General features: G+C 49.0%; 1 protein-coding gene across 4 annotated transcripts; it reads left to right on the top strand.

The window, feature by feature from the left end:
- The first annotated feature begins 300 nt into the window (after nucleotides 1-300).
- On the top strand, nucleotides 301-21,390 carry PAX6 (paired box 6). 4 transcript variants are annotated; one of them, XM_059929632.1, is made up of 13 exons: nucleotides 301-556; nucleotides 3,573-3,649; nucleotides 4,011-4,071; nucleotides 7,661-7,791; nucleotides 8,579-8,620; nucleotides 8,715-8,729; nucleotides 9,677-9,842; nucleotides 15,758-15,916; nucleotides 16,392-16,474; nucleotides 16,707-16,857; nucleotides 16,957-17,072; nucleotides 19,741-19,891; nucleotides 20,580-21,390. In XM_059929632.1, exons 3-13 carry the CDS (start codon nucleotides 4,062-4,064, stop codon nucleotides 20,663-20,665), a joined length of 1,110 nt encoding a protein of 369 aa, XP_059785615.1. In that variant the 5' UTR covers nucleotides 301-556; nucleotides 3,573-3,649; nucleotides 4,011-4,061; the 3' UTR covers nucleotides 20,666-21,390. The 4 variants fall into 4 exon arrangements, with proteins under 4 accessions (XP_059785615.1, XP_059785613.1, XP_059785616.1 ...); XM_059929630.1 differs by having other exon boundaries at nucleotides 8,715-8,930; XM_059929633.1 differs by lacking the exon at nucleotides 8,579-8,620.
- Nucleotides 21,391-21,677: the final 287 nt, after the last annotated feature.

Genomic DNA, 21,677 nt, shown 5'->3' with positions numbered 1-21,677 from the left:
ACGTCGCCAAATGTTCCCGGCCGGCGGCAGAGGACGAAGAGGCTTTGCGGTGCCGCAGGCCCGGGAACGGCTGGAGAGACTGGTCGCCGCCGGCCGCTTTGTCCAGCCGCGGGCCCAGCGATCGCGCAGAGGGCCGCGCGCCGAGGGAGCGCCGAAGGAGCCGGCTCGCCGCGCCGCCGCCCGCCCTCCGGCTTTGTGCGGCGCTCTCCCGGGCACCGAGGAATCCGCTGGCGCTCGAGCGCCCAGGGCCACCGCGCCCGCCGCCAGCCCGAGCAGTCAGTCGGCACGGCAACCCCACGCCGGATGCGGAGAGAAAGAGCGAGGGAGCGGGAACCGGGAAGGAAGCTGCCAGGCCGAGGCGGTCGAACGCGCGCTCCGAGGGAGCTCCGAGCCGAGCAGGAGGATTGTCAGCTTCCATCAGGACCCCAGGCTCTGGCCCCCAACTTGAGCGCAGAGCTCGGAACTTGAAAACTCTCTGCTCCCCAGGCTTCCCCCAACCTTCGCCCTCGCCCTGCGAAAGCTGGGGTCCTCCCTGTCCTCCGGCCCCCAGCGCTCGGTGGGTATTTTTCCTTGTCTTCCTCTGACAAAGCTGCACCCGGTGTTGCCATTTCAACAAGTTTCGAGGTGGAAAGGTGGATTTTTTTTTTTTTAATTCAAAGCTCCTGAATTTTTTCCTTTGTGAGGCCTTTAAGAAAATCAATATGAAAGCATTGGCTTTCCCCTTCGTCTGATCATGTCCTCTCCCAGCTAATTAGTCTGAGTAATTTGAGAGCTTTTCGATTCTAAGACCCCAGGAGGAAAAGTGTCTTTTCAAAGTTCATAAAGTTGTTGCCTCTTTCCTTGTGCAGATTTTCTCAGTCTCCCTGCACAATAATAGCCCTGAATTTTAGCAAGTGTAATTGGGGGGAAATGGAGTTGAATTTCAAGTGGAAATGCTTTCTTTTTTGAGTGCTAAAACCCGGCCCTCCAGTAATGAGTGATTTCTAGAAAGTTTAAAAACAAAGTGAACGGTGGTTTCTTTTTTCACATATGATCCGAAGCTCCCTGAGCCATATTGGACGTTTAACTCGAACTTGGGAAGATTTGAAGAGGGGAGTGGGAGCAGAAAATGAGATGAAAAGCAAAGAGCTTGAAAGCCTGGCGAGTTTACGGAGGAGAAATAATAGTTGTTGCCGTTGACATTACATTTTTTATAGCCGGTGACCTTTGCAAATGTCTGAAGGCAATTTGATTAGTCGTTATCTTATTTGGCCCTAGAGAGTAAAACTTTGTCATCTTAATTGGTAATTACTCTCTGGCTGGGGGCCGGGGGGGGCGCCGAAAGTGAGCTCTCCCCTTCACCCTAGCTAAGAAGTTTGGAGATGAATTTTGAGAATTAAGTAATTAAAACAACAACAGCATTAAAAGCTGAGGTTGGATCAGGGATAGGGAGGCAGTGGCTCAGTGGCCTAGTGGACCAAGGCAGGGCGACTCTGAGGTGTTTGGAGACTCTTTCCTTTCCAGAGTGGGTCTCTGACCCAGCTGGGGCCATAGGAAGCCCTGGGCTGAGCTGGGGGGGCTTTGGCTGCGGCTGAGGTGGAGGGAGTTTAGTCTCTCCGCAGGCGACTGCTTCCGGGTGTCGGATGCCCTGCTTCCCGGGTTGCTTTTGCACTAAGTGTTAACGATTACTTAAGTAATGAGATAGCTTCTTCGTTGAGAGGGGGGTGGGAAAGGAGCAGAACCGGGATTTGAAATGCTTCCACCTTCCCAGCTGCTTGGAAAATTAATCGGCTAGGCCTCTCTGGAATCAGCTAGTGATTTTTAAAAAATGGCTCCAAGAATGTACCGGCTGGGCTGGGGGCATTCGGTTGTGGTTGAGTACAGTGTGGGTTACAGTGTGGGTTTAGGAAGTTTTACCCTTCTGGGGGAATTGCAGTCCACCTCTCCCCACCAGCTACTACGTGCAGTTTCAGAATCCCACTTTGGGGAGGCGGGGGTGGGGGGGGAGTTGGGCATTCTGTGCAAAGTTGGGTTTTCTGCCTGTCCTTGGCTTGACTTGGTCTTGGGGACTGAGAAACAGGAGGAAGGCTTTGGGAGCCAACCCAGATAAGGGTAACTAGGTAGCCCTCTGTCTTCGCCAATATTTACCAAGCTGCTTTGGGAAGCTGGGGGAAAGTCCTCCTCTTAAGTTTATTTTTATGGATTTAAGCTGCCTCCCAGGTAGTTAATAAATTAGACCATGAATGGCCTTTAAGAGAAAAAAATGTGTTTCTTGGGATTCTTTGCTTGCAGGCAGGCAAAATTAATAATCATAATAGGCAAAACAAGAAAAAAAACTTTTAGTTTTGTTTTTAAACAGGGAAAATGATGCTGTGACTATTTAATGATTTTGCTTTTTTTTTTTTTTTTTTGCAAACCTTTTGAATGGGTTCTTTATTGTAACTCTCTCTTCCCAATTGAGCTCCCCACGGTGCCGTTGTATCTTTTTACAGCCCCTAACAACTCACACCAGTAACACAATTACCTCCAGATATTTATAACAAGAAATTACTTTTCTATTCCAACCCCCCCCCCAAGAACCTTCTTCTTAAGGGAAGGCAGGGAGGGAGGTGATGGAGGAGGTGGTAACCTTGGGGGACAGCACTGGGTCAGGAATTACAAAGCAAGAAGTGTCCCTCTGCTCCCTTTGTGAGTTGGTGGGTTGTTGGTACCTTTGGTTGGAAGCTGTGTTGCTGGTTAGGGAGACTCGGTTTTGCTCTTTGGATTTGGGGAGAGCTGGAGAATAGAAGCCATTGTTCACTCTCTGTAGGCTTTGTCGACCACGCTCACCCCCTCCTGTTCATACTTTTTAAAGCAGTGAGGCGAGGTAGACAGCGTGTGTCACAGTACAGTAAAAGGGGGGAAGATCTAAACACCAAAAGAGAAGTTAATCACAATAAGTGACGTTTGGGGGGAAAAAGTTAGGCTTGCCACTTTCAAAGTCCCAGAAAGGCTGAGAAGTGAGTAGAGAGGGGGTCTGACTGGGAAGCTTTGAGGGGGAGAGTGAAGGATAAAGGGGTAACCAAAGAGTTGGGTTCTTGGGGCCTTGGGGCAACTGGGGTGGTGAAATTCTTGAAGGAAGGAGTAATGGCTCCGAAGCCCTCCCAGTAGGCCCCAGCCTGCACCCTCAGGCACCCTGAAGTTCCAAGGTCCCCTTTCCCTCACATCTAAACTTCAGGTATAAGTCCTCTCCCCCTCCCCCTGCCCCCCCCCCCAGCTCTTGGCCTCTACTCCTAACCCTGCTGTTTCTCTTGTTCTCTCCTCTTCCTTTCCCTGGTTCTTGATATTTTTGCAAAATGGGGCCCCAACTTGTCAGATTCTTTCTCCAAATCTCCCAGGCCAGGCCAGGGCAGCCACTAGCAAAACGTGGGGACTTCTGCAGGATAGGCTGCTGGAAATGTGGGTGTAACTCTGGGATTTAGGGTTTTATGGCAGTTTGAGACCTAGATGCATTTTTTTTTTTTTCTTTCTGAGAGTGTGGATCAGAGAGCCCGTGGGCCTACGCTTTTGAGCCACAGTTTGACATACCTTTCTCTCCTTCTGGTTTGTCTTAGGGCGAAGACTTTAACTAGGGGTGTGCAGATGTGTGAGACCTTTTATTGTGAGAGTGGACAGACATCCCAGATTTCAGGCAAGTTCTACGTTGGCTGCTTTGGGTTCCAAAACCTGAAAGAGTCAGAATGCTCGTTCATTGTTGTTCAGATGGAAGAAAAAATTCAAAATCAGGTCATCGATTCTCCTGATTAAAGGGTTAACTACTAAGAGATTTGGGGGGAACAGATTGGGAGTATTGGTGTATTTGTAGCCCAAAGGGTAGATTTTGCATGCACTGGAGGGCAGAGCTGTTTGACCCTCCCATCGCCACAACCGACTGAGTGGATCATTTCCTTAAAGAGGGGGCTTTCTCCTGTCCTGGCTCCAGGACGTCCTCTGCAGGGAGGTAGGCCTACCTGGTGCTGGCCCAGGATTAATGCCTATATTCTTGCTAACAGAGCCCCATATTCGAGCCCCGTGGGATACCGCGGCCCCCAGCCTGCGCCAGGATGCAGAACAGTAAGTGCCTCTGGTCTTTTTGGACTTCGGGCTGGGGAGGCGCGGACCCGAGCGCGGGTCGGGGGAGGGCGTGGAGCCTCACGGAGTCCACGCTGGCCAGACCGCGGGCGCGAGGCCGAGGGACCCGAGGCAGCTGCGCCCCTCTCCTAGCCCGGCAACCCTAGAGGGGAGGGCGTTTGCTCTGTTCTCCCTCCTGGAAGAACAGGGGCTGGGCCCCTCAGAACAGCCCGCAAGAGTTTGCGAAGCTGCGGTAGAGAAACCCCATCCCCCCAAATCCTGTAACTCACACCCCCTCCCCACCCCTGCCCGGGCTCTGACCCCAGAGAGGGGGGCTGGGCTGAGCAGGGCGGGGCGGAGGCTTCCAGTCGCAGCGCGAGAAGGAGGCCCCTTGGGTTTAGCGAAGACTGAATGTCTCCGCCGTCCGGGCGGGGTGGGGGCTCTCCTCCCCTCCCCCAGTCACTCTAAGGGCAGCTCCTCCCCTCCCCACCCTGGCTAGGGCCCTGGAAGGCCAGCGGAGCGGGGCACCCAGGCCTGCGGTGGGGTGGAGGTGGTACACTGGCCCCATGGGACTGTTACAGGGCGCCAGCGAGAGCAGGTTTACTGGGTCTGGGAAGAGAGTGGGGATGGAGCCCAGGAGTTGGAGAAGCCCTGCCCCGATAGCTGCTGTGTGTGTCCTGGTCATTCCGGCCTGCTGTGCCTTTGATTCCCAGGCTCTTGCACTTCCCATCCTCCCTCTGCCTAGGCCCTTTGGGCCCCCAGCCCACTTTCCTGCTCGGTCCGTGAGTGCTGGTGTGTGGCAGGACGAATCTGGAGACCGGGCCTGGGAACGTGGAGGCCCAGCGAAACTAGGCCAGGGTTGAGGTGCGGAGTCTGGACGAGGTTTAAGGGCTCAGCTGTATGGAGTGCCCGAAGGCCTAAGCCTTCTAGAAACCTTCCCTTGCCGAACTGTAGACTGAGGAGGGTCCCTAGCGCCTGATCCATCTGTCCTGGAGCCGCTAGTCGTCCCCTGGTGCTTCCGCGGCTGGTGGGCGTAAAGCGCAGGAGAGGGCGCAAAGGTGGCGAGCTTTAAGGCGGATTAGTTGTGCAGAAACCTGCCAGGCCCTGGGACTTGGCCTGGTAGGAACCCTCCTTGGCGAGGCTTAGGCTTCTGTCCACCCTTCCTGGCTGCTGGGTTCTCCCCCTACAGCACAGGGTCCCCAGCCGCAGGCTCTCGGGAGGGCCGGCCCCCGGCGCGCCCGGCGCTGTGGGTTTGCCGCTGCGGCCTGGCTGGCGGGCCCCGAGGGGCGCGCGGGGTCGCGGGCCGGCCTGCAGGGCTTTGTGCCGCTCGCTCCCGGGTGTGCGCGAGGCGCAGAGCATCCAAATTGACACCATATGTTTTCCTATTAGATGCTTCGCGGTCGAATTCTAGGCGCATAATCATCGCCACTGGGCGAGAGCGCCAGCCGTCCCTAGGGAAGGGACACAATGATTGAGGCTTAACCTCTGAAGGGGAACTTATAGCTGCGCTTCCTCGCTGCCATTTCGATGCTGGCAGAGGCGACCTGGCCCTGGGCGAGCACCCGCCGGCGGTCGCTGTGGAGGTGGCGGGCAGGTTGTTTTTTGCAATGCGGGGAGAAGGAGGGAGGTCTAGGGTTAGGCGGCCTCACACGCCTTGGCATTCCTAGATTGGGAACTGCTCAGGCAGCGCGTGAAGTTTAGAAAGTCTTTCTCTGGGACAGCCTTTCTTTTTCCGGGAAGGCTCCCTTTGCCCAAAGGGGAGGCTCCGTATCTGGAGCAGTAGAAGCTCTTTCGAGGCAAAGGAAGGCAATAAAGGGAATTTAGGAGAAAACGGAAGCGCGATCTAGGCCTTGCTCTGTTGGAGAAGCGGTGTCCCCGCGATGTCCCTGCTCACGCTGGGCCCGGGCCGGAGCCTAGATACCCCAAACGCCTGTCACTTCTCATCGAGTTGAGGCTCCAGCACCCCCCTCAGTGAGGGACCCCCCCCGCCCCAAGCCTTCGGCTACCCTGAAAACGCGGCTCCCCTCGAAGGGGAAACGAGTGCAGTTCAATCTCGTCTGAGTGATCTACAAATAGGGACGGAAAGGGTCGTTTTATCACGGTCCCGTTTGTCGTGACGATGCAATTTCCCGGAGCGGAGCACTGTCACAAAGTGACAAGGCTGCCACAAGCGCCCCGACTGATCTTTTCAATTAGCCTTCCATGCATGATCCGGAGCGACTTCCGCCTATTTCCAGAAATTAAGCTCAAACTTGACGTGCAGCTAGTTTTATTTTAAAGACAAATGTCAGAGAGGCTCATCATATTTTCCCCCCTCTTCTATATTTGGAGCTTATTTATTGCTAAGAAGCTCAGCTTTCTGGAGTCAATTTATCAGAGGCTCCAAGGAGAAGAGAGGAGAGGAGAGCTGAGCGGGGAGCCACATCTTCTCCTGGAAGGGCTGCTCTCTAGAGTCGGGGCTGCAGGTTGGAGATTTTTAAGGAAGTGGGAATTGGCAATTGGCTTTATTTGTGTGCCTGTGGTTTCTGGGGAGGGGGCTACAGAGGTGCTGACTCCCTATTCTCTATGATTAGACAATGGGGTGAGGTTGTGAGATAACCAGATAAAGGAGGGATGGGGGACACTGTGGTGTGGTCTCTTCCTTTTCTTTTCACTTTTTGATTTTTGCTAATATCTGTCCTTGGCTGTGGGGAGGGCCGAGTTTAGCAGCGGAAGTAAAGCGGAGCTGTGGCCGGTGCGAACAGACTCCCAGATCTCCGCCCCACTGCAGCAGCCAGACTACTTTGTGGTTGGAGCCGATCTGAGGCTCTGAGGCTTGAGGAAGCCTTCAGTGGAGGTGCTGAAACCCAGGTTGTGATTCACTAGCCACAGATTTGCTGTTCTGGTTCTTCTCTACTCCCTCCCCTTTTCTTCTCCTATTTTTTTTTTTTTTTTTTTTTTTAATCCCGGTGCTTGTGTGTTGTCTTCACCAGAGTTTGGAGTGTGACAACAAACGTTTCTGGACTCTAGTGTCTGAGGGAGCACTGGAGAGCTATAGGATTTGCTATCACAGTTCTAACAATGCAGAGACCTTGGAGATTCAGTGTGGGTTCTGTAGGACTCGTGGTTTTTCTTGACACTCAGAGGGGATCTTTGGGAGGATATTTTTTGAGCTGATGATTTGCACCTTGCGGGTTCAGAGACTGGCTGGGGTGTTTATGGAGGGCAGCGGTGGGCTGGGGGCTCTGCTGGAGTGAAGGCGGCAGTGAGGTGTGTGTGCTCTTGCTTGTCAGTGTGTGTCTGCATGGTGCTTCTGCAGTCTGGTGGGCAGGAGCTCGGCTGTGTTTGGGCTGGGCTGCCCGATGCCAGGAATGGCTGCGAGGTCCTGTTGTCATTTTTGATCGATAGCAGGGACCTGATCGCTGAGGTTGGCCAGGGTTGGCAGGGAGCTGAGGATGCATTGTGGTTGTCTTTTCTTTCTTCTTTCTTCTTCCTTTTCTTCTCCTCCTTCTTCCTCCTTCTTTTCTTCCTCCTCCTCCTCCTCCCTCCTCTTTCTCTTTACTCTTCTTCCTCTCCTCTCCGCTCTGCTCTGCTCTCCTCTCCCTTTCCTCAGGTCACAGCGGAGTGAATCAGCTCGGTGGTGTCTTTGTCAACGGGCGGCCACTGCCGGACTCCACCCGGCAGAAGATCGTAGAGCTAGCTCACAGCGGGGCCCGGCCGTGCGACATTTCCCGAATTCTGCAGGTGATCCTCCCGGCGCCGCCCCACTCGCCGCCCCCCGCGGCCCTCCACTCTCAACGCCCTCTCTTCATTTCTTACTGTAAAGGCTGCTAATTATGGACCCACCTACCCTCACCCCCACTCCAGTCCCCACCCCACTCCCATGCCTTCTGCTTTCCCCTTTCCTTCCACCATCCTTCCCGATCTCTTCCAACCTGGGTCAGTCACATAAGACAATTCATCTGCTTAAGAAAAAAATTGGGTGTGAATTAAAAAAAAAAAAACTTTCTTTTTTCATTTGGCAAAAACATTCATTGTGGTAACAGTTTACGAACTATAATAAAATGAGTTCTATAAATCCACATAATCTCATTGCCCTCTCCCTCATTCCATGCTTACCTCAGAGTTTGAGATATTTGTTTGATTTCTTCATATTTATGAAAAATATATATATTGATTTTAAAAGACGAATGCTATTTACCTCCCTCCCTAACTCACATTTACTCAATTGGGCATATTTTTAAAGGAAAAATAACTAAAAATTCAGTTTCTATTTCCCCTTCACTCATTACAACATAACACCACTTTAAGCAAGGTCAGCACAAAACAATCTGACTTCGTTTTGATGCATCTTCAAGCAGGATTTATTTACAAAAACAGTTTTTAAAACTTTTAAATTAGTTTTTTTTTAGTTCAAACTGTTTGAAAGTATCATCCTATTTGTAGTTTTTAGGGCTACAAATGTAATTTTAAGAAAAAAGCTCTCTACAGTAAGTTCTCATACCATTGAAGGTATATTTTTGTGTTATAGACCCATGCAGATGCAAAAGTCCAAGTGCTGGACAATCAAAACGTAAGCTTGTCATTGTTTAATGCATACTTAAACAATTTTATTTTTGTCTTGAAATTATTAATAATGTGGTTTTCTGTCCACTTCCCCTATGCAGGTGTCCAACGGATGTGTGAGTAAAATTCTGGGCAGGTATTACGAGACTGGCTCCATCAGACCCAGGGCAATCGGTGGTAGTAAACCGAGAGTAGCGACTCCAGAAGTTGTAAGCAAAATAGCCCAGTATAAGCGGGAGTGCCCGTCCATCTTTGCTTGGGAAATCCGAGACAGATTACTGTCCGAGGGGGTCTGTACCAACGATAACATACCAAGTGTAAGTTCACTGAGAACATTCCCTCTCCCTGCCCTAAGCGCCACATTCTTCCCTCTTTACCATCACTTTCTTTACCTCCCCCTACTCTTCTCCCTGCCAGTGTCTTTCTCTCTTTCTCTCCTCCGTGCTCCACATTTGTCTCCTCTGTACCTGGGGGTCTTGAGAGGAGCACCCTGACCTTTTTTTTGACCTTCTGGAAAATGGAAGTCAAGTGTGGGGGGTTATGCACCTCACTTGCGTGCGGCAGAGTAGAGAGCGGAGGCACCTGGAGAAAGGCACTGGAATCTAGAAGGAAAATGCAAATGAAAACCAGATTCGAGCTTCCGCCAAATCTACCTGTTTGAACCTTCTTTCAGGCATCAAACATCCATTTCTGCCCTAATATAAAACAAATAAAAGTGAAAGAAAGCCCTAGGCCAAGTCTCAATATTTTGGGGGGGAAGTCTTTAACAACAAAAAGGCAGGCATGTGAGTTAGGTCACCAGAGACACTGCGCAACAGTGAAGGACCCCTCCCTAGTCTTCCAACTCTCTACACAACTGAGTTTCCATGCCCAAGGTGATGGCTGGCATTCTTTCCATGATGTCTCTGCAAATCCACCCACTGTCCTAGGATGGCTGGGAATTTTTTTTTTTTAATGTATTAAGGGTCATTCTTTAAGTGGTGGGTGCGCCGAGATGGGGACTTAGGGCAACTGTGTCTTCAGGAGACTCTACCATTTGGTTTGATCTTGATTTGATTTGCAGGTGTCATCAATAAACAGAGTTCTTCGCAACCTGGCTAGCGAAAAGCAACAGATGGGTGCAGACGGCATGTATGATAAACTAAGGATGTTGAACGGGCAGACCGGAAGCTGGGGCACCCGCCCGGGTTGGTATCCGGGGACATCGGTGCCAGGGCAACCTACTCAAGGTAAAAACCCAAACACCCATCCTCAAATTCTCCATATGTGCAGCCCCTTGCTCATCCTCTTCTCCAACTTTTTCCCTCTCCGGGCTTTTGTGCTTAGAGAATGTAGTGGAGAAACTCTTCAAAGGCTTGGGACATATCGACTCGCGCTGTATCTAGGTGGTGTTTGTTGAACTATCTGGTTGGCCTGGGAATTCGAGGGTTGTGTATGTTAGGTAGTATGAATGTGGCTGGTGTGTGTGTGTGTGTGTGTGTGTGCGTGCATGTGCGCTCGAGTGTGTGTTATGGGCAGGAGTATGTGCGTGTGTGTATGAGCTAGCTGCGTGGTGCCCTATTCAAATGTGCCATTAAAATGCACGGAGAGCCCCCTTGCTGTAGAAGTGTGACAAGTTAACACACTGACAGACTGCAAGATAAACATAATTGTATCGTTTTGCTTCTTGCCGTAATTGACAAATTATGTGACTATGATTAGGGTGTATATGAGAGGGTGAGCAGTGAGATGCAGGGCCAAGTTGAGGATGGGGCATTGGAAGTGGTGGTTTTCCCAACTAAACAACCCTACCCTCTCTGCTCTGACCCCTTCCATCCCTTGGGTCTCCAGTTCTCACTCTTTGTGGGTGGCGACTGCGTGGAAGGGTGGGGTGAGGATACTGTGAACCAGACTTTGGTGTGCCGGGAGCGACTCTGGGGCTGGGAGGAAAGATAGGATCTGGACCGTCCTTGGATCTGTGAGAAGGGATGGAGGAAGAGGAGCAGATGGGGGTGGGGTCTGGGCTGTTGGCTCTCCCCCTCCCCTACACACACCGGAGGTAGCTTGGTCAAGAATAGGAAACAGTTTACTCCGAAGATTAATCGGTATTTGTTGTCCTCGTGACAAGGAGATAATATGCGGGATAATGGGACGTGGCGTCTCACTCCCCGGAGCACGACGAAGCCTGGGGGCTCCCGGCCTGGGAGGCGGCGAGGGGAAGCTGGCTGGGCTGCCCCTGCATCCGTGCGCTCTCGGAGCCGCTCTGGGTGCCCCGCGCCTCCACCGAGCCGGGCTAGAGAAGGGAAAATCGGTAACAGTATGCGAAATATCTGGTACAAAGGATGCTTCTGTCACTCGCAAGAATTTGTTATGGGAACAATCCTGTCGCTCTGTAATTGCTCATTAGAGAACGTTTTGTTTCTCATTAAGGCGACATGAATAAGCGTCTAGTTGAAGGAGACAGCTGTAGAAATGTTCCACAAGAGACCTCTGGACACGATTCGGCACCAATTGCCAATTAGACATGTCAGTTTTAAGAGCAGAAAACAATATAGGACGGACACTGGGAAGATAGGGAGCAAAGCGCTGGCTCGGTGTTTCCCAGCGCGGCCGCTCGGCCGGCCGAGGCCTCCCGACGCGCAGGGCCCCGGCTCCCCCGGGCGACCCGCCCGCCCGCTCCCTCGCCGGATCAGGCCGAACCGCGGCCTCCCGGGGCGCAAGGCCGCACCCGAGGAGGCGCTGCCTCCGCCCTAACCGCAGGCCCCGGCCCCCTCCGGCTTCTGGGGAGGACGACGGAGTGACCACCATGCCCTCACCTGACCCTTGAAACCGTAGGCTTCCCACGTGCGCACACCGGGCACACCCGAGTGACGCGCTCCCGTTGTCTGCCCCGGCCCCCCGCAATCTGTGGTCCCGGTGACCCCACCCCGCCGAGTCTGGCCGGCGGGTCCAGAGGTCTCGGGGCGGGCGTGGGACACAGTGGCCGGGCCTGGGAGGGCTGAGCCCTGGGCGCGAGGGCTCACGTTTGCTCGGGGCCTGGAGCAAGGACACCCCCTCCTCCTTCCCGGAGCCCGGACCGGACCGAAGCCGAGGGCAGCAGCTTTGCCCGCCCCTCTGCTGCCACCAGAGGCGGCGCCCGATTGGGGCGGCTTTTCGTCGCGGGGAGCGCGAGGGCGGGAAGCGAGAGCCTAACCGCAAGGACCTGGTGGTGAGCGTTGGGGCGGGAGGTGGCGCTAGTTCAGGAGCTTTGAACTTTCAGGCGCCGAGTTGCCAGAGCATTCTGGCTCAACAACTGCCAGTTCCCCCTTCACGCCACAGAAAACCCACGCCAGTGCCTGGTCCCCACGGCGTGGGGTGGACGGTCGCGCCAGGTGAGCGCAGAGTCCCGGGCGTGGGGACCACTGGGCGCCGGCGGCCGCGGTTGACGCACCGGGAATCCTCGGTTCTCTCGGCCGCTAAGAAGGCCCCCCTCCCTCCCTCGCCCCCTTTGCCGGCCCAGGAAGCCGGTTTGCGGTTTTAAAGAGCCCATTACTCCGAAAGCATAAGGCGAGGTTAGGTCTCAGAGGGAGACAAATCTGGTTTCCATCTGATCAACGCCATGCGGCGGTGAATAAAATTGTGCCGACTTGGGCTGACAACAAGAGACAGCTCTATCCAGCCCCGATTCTCCAGCGCTTTGGTGGTTTTAGGGATCACAGAGACACTTTTTCTTATCTCCTCCCGCTCCCCCCACCAGCCCCGTAATACCCAGGCCCTCTATAGGATTTAGTCAGTCTCTTTTTCAACAGATGCTACAATGTTTTGATCCGCGCTCCAGAGCTGAAAAGGTGCCGCAACCGAGTTGCTATCTTTTCTTGCTTGTTTTCCGCATCACTGATTAAGACACTAAGAAACTAAGGAATGATTTTATTTCCCAGCGTCTTTTTTTTTTCTTTCTCTCCTCTCCTTCCAGGAAACAAATCCTATCCCGAGCGTCAGATGGTCCTGGGGCTGGGATAATGGGAGGCGCTTTCACTCGCCTTCTCGCGGATTAGGCTGGAAGGTGGAAGGCGCCCATTGAAGGCCCCTTCTTTGCGCTCGGAGGGGGCGCCTTTTAAAGAAGATATCTTAATTGTCTGCCACTTAGGTTTATCATGTGGGGAATTCGAGATCCAACTTCTAGTTCTATTTTGCTAAAAGCTTTAAGAGTGGAAGGTAAATCCACTAAAGAGAAAAAGGGGGGCACCCAGTCTAAGAGTGACCTCTCCGGCACTGCGTGGCTGCGAACAGTTGCTATTTTTAGAGGAGCAAACAAACAAACTTGCGATGGAGCGCGCTCGCTCTTCAGGGTCTTGGAGGGATCCTGCAGCCACGGGTTTCTCCTGACCCGCCGCTAATTCCACGGCTGGTTTTTTTTCCTCCTCAAAGAGGTTTAAAATCGAGCTCTTCTCATCCTCGTTGACTTTCCTCCTCTTAAATGTCAGTTCAAGTCAGCGTTGCGCCTCCGTTGCTGAGAGAGAGAGAGAGAGAGGGAGACAGAGAGAGGGAGACAGAGAGAGGGAGACAGAGAGAGGGAGAGAGAGAGAGAGAGAGAGAGAGAGTGGGGGAGGGGAGGAAGAAAGGGAGAGGGAGAGCGTGCGCAAATGTCCATGTTTTAAAATTAGGAAAACGTCAGCGAAGCAAACGGGAGCAGAGAATGCTATCTGCGGGGGTCTTCTGAGGCAGACCCGGGTAGCTTTGTTTGGCGAGATCGAATGTGCCAGAAAAAGGACTGGGGTGGGGCCTCCTAGAAGGCGTGAGTGACCACCCTCGCGAGATGGGATTGTGTTCTCAGCGCCCCCTTCCCTAAACCTCTGATGATCGCAGGTTTTTGTTTGTGCTTTCCCAAAGCAATAACTGATGGGTCTTTCTAGTTGGCCCAAAAAGTCTATTTCTAAAGTCTTCCTCATTGACCGAATCCGAAAATAAAAGGGGCTCTTCATTTCATTCCCTGAAAAGCACTTTGAAAAGTCACCCGGAAACTCGGGGCAGTAAATTAGCACAGACACTGGTGCCGGCACACGTGAGTGAGCGGCTCTCCCTCAGCTAAGTAGCCCTCCCCGACCCCCCAGCTTTCTGATGTAGCGCAAGACGACCCAAAGCAGAGCCACGGCCCATTTACTAATAGTCTCTCTCTCCCTTATCTCCCTTTTTCTCTTTCTCTCCCCATCTCTTTCGACCCTCTTGTCTCTTTTTCCTCTCAGCACTCTTTTCTGTCCTTCTTATACCTTTCTGGCCTCTGTCTCTTGGGAGCCCTCTTTCTTCCTCCACCTTTCCATGCCCCTCCTCTCTCCTACTTCCCCAAACCCCTCCACCAGGCCTCCGCCCCCTCCTCTCCTGTCTCCCTCCCCCGTGGTCTCCATCCTCCCTGCCTCCCCGGCTCACTCCCCCCCGTGCCCCGGACGTCATCCACCGGTCCTGCGTCCCCCCCACCCCCTGCCCTGGCCTCCCATCCACCCTCCAACCCCCAGCTAAGCGCCCTAAATAGCATGGAGGCGCCTGCTCTTGGGACAGTGATTAATGATAGCAGAGCAGAGGGGTTAACACACTTCACTGAAAAGTCTGTTGACTGGGCTTCTTGTAACACAATGTGGCCCGCTGCACGCCTCAAGAGAATCCTTTTGTTGTCCGCACTCATTGTGGCCTCAAAATTCTGCCCACGAAAGTTTGCCAACGCTCCTGCCCCAGGAGTTTAATAGTTTCCCTTACTCGCGGGGCATTGTGCGGCGCTGAAAAGCAGCCCCTCGCTATTCAAGTGTTGGTGGTCATCTCAATAGATCTCCAAGGGCCCATATGGTGGCCAGTACTGATGAATCCGCCTGTTTAAATGGGGGAGAAAGTTGGGGTTTTAAAACAGTTCAAAGTTCCTGAAAAGATCCCACTAGATCCTGTCACAATTCCCTGAACTCTTTGAAGGCACTGCCTATTGTCTCCTGGTTATAAATGATATTCCTGGCCAAGTCTATTCCCACCAAGGAGCCCCTAGAGGCCCCTCCCCCACGGGCCAAGTTTCTAGGATGGGGGGGCCAGCCCCTGCGGTATCCCTTGGGGGCCTCAGGACCCAAGACCAAGGATCCAGCCAGCAGGCAGTGGCCCTGGAGGCCCAGCCAAGGCTGAGTCCTTCCCTTGCCAGGCCGTGGCTTCTCCAGCAAGGCGCACGAGGAGACAGCTAGCCTAAGTGCACATCTTGCCCTCCAAGCAGCAAAGGAAAACAATAAAACTTTCCCCTGTTTAATGATAGAAATTACATTAAAAGTGGTGGAAATGCCCTAATTAAAAATGTACCACTTAAATGATATGCCAAGGATTCAGCTGCAGCATAACATGTTTAGCTAGTTAGTGAACTCTCTACTATTTCTTTTTTAAAATTACACGTTAAAAATTTAAAAGAAATCTTACTTTTCTCTGGTGCAACACATTACAAAGAATGGACAGTCCTTTTATCTAAATATAAAATTCCATTTTCAGCAATTATAGCCTGTTCTTGGTGATGATATAATTACAGCTGTGCTCGTAATAGGTGTCAAGGCAAAGCGCACTCATACAATAGTTGAATAAAACTGCAGAACAATGCGAGCACTTCTAAATTCACAACCTTTAAAATGAAATTGACTGTGCAGAATTCAAATAAAAACTAGATAAATATTTTTTTAAAGATTACAAGCTTGGTTTGGTTTCTTAATAGCATTTTCTACAAACCTATCAACGTCTAATTGATTAGATAGGAATTACTGATTATAGATCAGCTGAAATCTTGAACATCACTCTTCTATTTTCCCAACACAGCCATAGGTAAATAAATTCTCTAAGGAAAGGGAACTGAGCGAGGCATTTGGAGGGTCAAGGTTAGTTATAAAAGATCATTTTAATTGGAAACTTCAGCACTCGTTTTGTCATTCAAAGAAATGCCATTCCAAAAGTATCTAAATTGTACAGTCTCGTCTTGATAAAAACAGAAAGAAAATGGTGGTCAGGTAACATATGTCACTAATGTCTTTTATTAAAAGAAGGCTGACAGTTACCTTGGGAATGTTTTGGTGAGACTTTCAGATGAGATTGCTTTTGGAGTTTATGGCTGTATGACGCCGCTTTTGGAGACTCCAAGTCATTCCAAATTTCTCTTACTGTCCTATTCTTTTTGTTCCAGATGGCTGCCAGCAACAGGAAGGAGGGGGAGAGAATACCAACTCCATCAGTTCCAATGGAGAAGATTCAGATGAGGCCCAAATGCGACTTCAGCTGAAGCGGAAGCTGCAAAGAAATAGAACATCCTTTACCCAAGAGCAAATTGAGGCCCTGGAGAAAGGTGATGGAGTTTTTCAAAGTAGAGAAGCAGTAAATCAAAGTAAATGCCACATCTTCAGTACAAAGAGCTAAATTTAGCCAAGGCCCTTGCACAGAGGCCTGAAAAGGTTTCTTTTTTCTTTCTGTCCTTTTTTTTTTCCTTTTCCTGGGCATCTTTTCAGTGTGTGTGTGTATTTTCTTTCTTCTTTTCATGTACCAGTGATTCACAGATGAAAAGTCTGACTTCTCATGAAGAAAAAATGATGATTTGGCTAATTCAGGCCACAGAAGAATGAATGTCATTTCAAAGAGAATAGAACTTGGTTCTGATGGGATAGTTCTTCCAAGTACAATCAATCTAGTAGTAGTAGCATTTTAAAGGGAATTGGTTGGAGGTGATAGAAGTCGGGAGGTGGAAACCAGATTGATCCAGGGTTTGGTTGACACATTTTGTATAGTTCTGGCACAACACAGAAAAATGCAACTTACTCTTTCAGAGTTTGAGAGAACCCATTATCCAGATGTGTTTGCCCGAGAAAGACTAGCGGCCAAAATAGATCTACCTGAAGCGAGAATACAGGTACCCAGGGACTGTGTGTTCATGTTTTGTGATTCATACCATTTGCCTTTTCTAGAGACACAGGTGCTTCTAAGGAGCACCATTTGTTTGTATAAACAGTAACAGATTCAGTTTGCTAAATGCTTTGCCTCCTCTCGCCTCTCAGGGCTGGGGGAGGAGGACAGTGGATGAGTCTGGGATGGGGTGGAGCTGGGAGCAGGCTCAGGGCTAACCTGTTCCATCTGATTTCCAGGTCTGGTTTTCTAATCGAAGGGCCAAATGGAGAAGAGAAGAAAAGCTGAGGAATCAGAGAAGACAGGCCAGCAACACACCTAGTCATATTCCGATCAGCAGTAGTTTCAGCACCAGTGTCTACCAACCAATCCCACAACCCACCACGCCTGGTAATTTGAAACATTAATACTACTAACAAATGTGTTTCAACCTGTTTGCCCTTGGCTCTGACTCTCACAATGACTGTCTGTTGTGTCCTCTCCCTGCAGTTTCCTCCTTCACGTCTGGCTCCATGTTGGGCCGAACAGACACAGCCCTCACAAACACATACAGTGCTTTGCCGCCCATGCCCAGCTTCACCATGGCAAATAACCTGCCTATGCAAGTAAGTGAGGCTGGCGGCTGCCTGCTTAACGGGTCCCTGGGAGAAGAAGTGAGGAATGGGTTGGGGCCTGCAGACCTCACTGGCCCTGTGTGTACCCTTGGGAGCCTTTCTCAGTATAGTGATTGGCTTGATCAGTCAAGTCTGAGATGAAAACAGTCAATCGAGTCTTTTAGTTGATTGATTAATTGATTCATGCCTTTAATAAAATAAAAACCTGATGTGCCGTCAAGTTAATTTTTGCTCATAGGGAATGTTGGTTTGATAATGTTGGGTGAGAATGGGGCATGTTTTGGGGACCAGAAACTTGTACCAGAAAATGAAAATAATGTTGGCAAGTTATTACATAGTAAGAGGTTAGTATATATAACACTTGGGTTTATATTCATGTGTTCATATTAATAAGTGTATAGTCTTTATGTGCACTGTGGTTGTTATTTAGGATGTTTCTGATAAACTAGTGAGGACGAAAAAAAGGACCAGAATTGGGATTCATATTTGCATAGTGCGATACGCTTAACATGGAGGAAAGCTAGTTTTCTTTCTGTATCTTAGAATAAAAAAAAGGAATAGAAGGCATTTGCTAGAAATTTAGTGTGTCTTTGCTGTGAATGATGTGATGGGGTTGTGGCATTCCCAGCTGCCTGGAAAGGCTGATGCTATTCACTTGGTATAACAACCTGCTCCTACTCTCAGTTCCGTCCCAAATATTTATCAGCCCCTACGTGTGCTGGGCCCTGTACTAGGTTAACCCTTTATGATGGAAGTTGTCTAAGGTAGGTGGGGTGTACTAGAACTTTGGAACTAGAGGGATTCTTGATGGGGAAAAATAATTGGTCTTCTGGTGGGCCTTCTGCAGTGACTTCCCCAGGACTCCTGTCCTATTTGTGCAGCAATTAGAGATGCCAGATAGTGTGAGATTGGCCAGCATGAGCCCCTGATGGAAACAAATTTGGGGTTGCACAAATCGTTTATTCTCCACTGAACATCTTCTGCTGGATTTTTCTAACCCAAATCACACCAAAATAAGTGTTTCCCAGTCTTAAGACTAATACAGGAGCAGCTAGATAAGCAACTTCAGAGGAATTATTCACACGTCTATTTTTATTGCATCTGGATATTATTGGCCGTAGAGCAATTAATGTAAATTAAGGGATTAACAGCCCATTAGTTGTGGTTGCTACAACTGCCTTGGAATTTTCTAGAAGTCGAAGTTGCCTGGAGGAAGTCATTTTGGGAATTAGAAGAAAATGCAAGCTGAAATTCTGGCAGGGCCCTGAAGGCCTGCTTGCCTCTTTGAACCCGATGTTAGCAGTCATCCTTAGAAACCCGATGTTAGCAGTCATCCTTAGACTTTAATAAGGCCACAGAGTCTTTTTCAGTTTTGTAAACTGTAGCAACATCTAGGTTTCTATGAAGACAAAAAAATGTGTATATGAGAAAACAATTAGAAACAATGAAATAGATGCTGCTATTCTGTTAGAGTTGTTTCCACTTAGACTGGTGTGGGTCAATTTATTTCAAATGCTGACTTTTAAAAATTATACAACTTATAATATCATTCAAACCATATATATATATATATTCATAAAGCATAAAGAAAATTAAAATATCAACAATTCTACTATTCAGAGAAAATTACTCTTTGAATTTTGGAGGGGGTGGGTGAGGGCTGGCCTATCTGTCCATCAGTTTATCCTGTTGACCAAAATCTTCAACCATTTTACAAAGGGTGGGTGTCCTCCTCTGAACCTTCTCTAATGTATCACCCTCTCTGAGGATGTGGATCTTGGAATGTTAAACATTTCTATAGTTTGCAGATCAGAGCAGTACTATCATCTCCCCTGTTCCTGACAATATGCTTCTATTAATTCATCTCAAGCCTGCCGCCCCAGCATAGCCCCATGAGAGCTCATGAGGTGTTTTGTCTCAGCCTTGTGTATTTACTTAGTCAGGATAAAGGTTTATCTTTTCAATGCCATGATTCTAAACACTTCGAGGGTAGCAACACAATTTTGTGGATAAAACCTAATCTCAGTTTTGTTGTCTGTAAGAAAGTCACAGCTAATTCTCCAGATGGGGCTAGGTATTTACTGACACTTCTGACTACTTTAACCTGAGATCATCACTGATCTGCCTCTTCAAGAATCTTTAAATCCGTAAGTCCAACCATGAAAGGCTTTCAAGGTCCCTAAACCAAACTTTACAGAGAGTTCCTGCCACTGTCCTCTGCCTCACAGCTTGAGATACAGGGTTTGAGGCGTGGAGGTGTCGCTGGATTCTCAAATGGATTGAATTTGCGAGACAGAGGGTGTGTCTTTATGGAAGTCCTCATGTTATAGTTTCTCTAAAGGTGCCAGCAGAGGTCCAAGATGAAAATGGACAAAAATCCTATTAATTTTATGGATAGTGCCAACCGTCTAGCTGGACAATGGTCTGAATTTTTGGTACTTCAAAAAGTTTGGTGTGTAGGCAACTTTACTCCAGCAGTGGACAACGGAAGGACTGGTTGGAAGCCCGATCTTAGTGTTACCACGTGGAATTCCGGCGCTTTACTTGCGGGTGTCTAACGATCAGACTTGTCGGCAGAGTTCCTGCGGGGGGAGGGAGCTGGGGGTGTGGCTATGCAAAGTGTCTCTCAGTAACCACAAGTTCACCTTTCTCCTCCCAGCCCCCAGTCCCCAGCCAGACCTCCGCGTACTCCTGCATGCTGCCCACCAGCCCTTCGGTGAACGGGCGGAGTTACGACACCTACACGCCCCCACATATGCAGACACACATGAACAGTCAGCCAATGGGCACCTCGGGCACCACTTCCACAGGTGAGCCGCTGCTCTCCGCAGGCTGCACAGAGGTGGCCTTTGCAGCTTCTTTTGCCAGGTGATCTCCCTTCACTCAAAGTTTACTTAAAAAGAACCTCCTGGCCTTGTGTGATGGTGTATTCAACTCTCTGTTGCTCGCTTCCTTGGGGAAGACTGATTAAAAGGGGAATTCAGTCAAGCTAGTTAGTAACTTGATGCCATACTGACAAAAAAAGTTGTTTTTCCTGAATTTGATTGCAGAAGCTGTATATGAAGACAAGGCCTGAAAATGTAACTTTTCTAAGGAGAAATTATTATATTAGCCAAAGTTTAACAGTGAAGACCCCCTGAGTTAATTGGAAGACTTCTGACTTCCCTCCTAGTTCCTCCATGCCTTTCATTGCAACTGAAGAAGTACCACTCTGGTTTTCCAGGATGGTTTTATTGCTGAAGTTCCAAACATACAAACAAATGGAGTTTTTTGGGGGGGGAGCATGGGGGGCTTTGGGATTCAGTAGATGTGTGTAAACATGCTTTCTGGTTTCTGAAGGTGCTACTTTTGTTTATAGGACTTGAAAAGTTTTTTCTTTTTTAGATTCAGTTAAATGTTAGAAAGTACTAGAGATTTTTTTTTAACCTATAAATTCGTACTCCATGCCTGTCTCTCGAAGGGAATATCTACATGGCTATTTCTTTCATCCACTTCTAGGACTCATTTCCCCTGGTGTGTCAGTTCCAGTTCAAGTTCCTGGAAGTGAACCTGATATGTCTCAATATTGGCCAAGATTACAGTAAAAAAAAACAAACAATCAAAAAACAAACAAACAAAAGGAAAGGATATATTGTGTTAATTCAGTCAATGACTATGTGGACACAGCAGTTGGACGTTCAGGAAGGAAAGAAAAATGGCTGTTAGAAGCACTTCAGTTCTGCAATTGTGTCCTGTGTTGAACCACTGGGGAATGGACTTGAAACAAGGACCTTTGTATACAGAAGGCACGATATCAGTTGGAACAAATCTTCATTTTGGTATCCAAACTTTTATTCATTTTGGTGTATTATTTGTAAATGGGCATTTGTATGTTATAATGAAAAAAAGAACAACGTAGACTGGATGGATGTTTGATCTCTGTTGGTCATGAAGTTGTTTTAAAAAAAAAAGGAAATCATGATCAACAAGCTTTGCCACGAATTTGAGTTTTATCAAGATATATCGAATACTTCTACCCATCTGTTCATAGTTTATGGACTGATGTTCCACGTTTGTATCATTCCTTTGCATATAATTAAACCTGGAACAACATGCACTAGATTTATGTAAGAAATATCTGTTGGTTTTCCAAAGGTTGTTAACAGATGAAGTTTATGTGCAAAAAAGGGGTAAGATATAAATTCAAGGAAGAAAAAAGTTGATAGCTAAAAGGTAGAGTGTGTCTTCGATATAATCCAATTTGTTTTATGTCAAAATGTAAGTATTTGTCTTCCCTAGAAATCCTCAGAATGATTTCTATAATAAAGTTAATTTCATTTATATTTGACAAGAATACTCTATAGATGTTTTATACACATTTTCCTGCAATCATAAGTTTCTTCTTTGGCCAGCAAAAGTTAATTGTTCTTAGATGTAGTTGTATTACTGTTCACAGTCCAATCATTTTGTGCATCTAGAATTCATTCCTAATCAATTAAAAGTGCTTGCAAGAGTTTTAAACTTAAGTGTTTTGAAGTTGTTCACAACTACATATCAAAATTAACCATTGTTGATTGTAAAAACCATGCCAAAGCCTTTGTATTTCCTTTATTATAC

The sequence above is a fragment of the Balaenoptera ricei genome, chromosome 8, assembly GCF_028023285.1.
Source record: "Balaenoptera ricei isolate mBalRic1 chromosome 8, mBalRic1.hap2, whole genome shotgun sequence".
NCBI classification, from domain to species: domain Eukaryota; kingdom Metazoa; phylum Chordata; class Mammalia; order Artiodactyla; family Balaenopteridae; genus Balaenoptera; species Balaenoptera ricei.
Note: the sequence above shows the minus strand (reverse complement) of the source record. Positions and strands in the feature narration are given on the sequence as shown.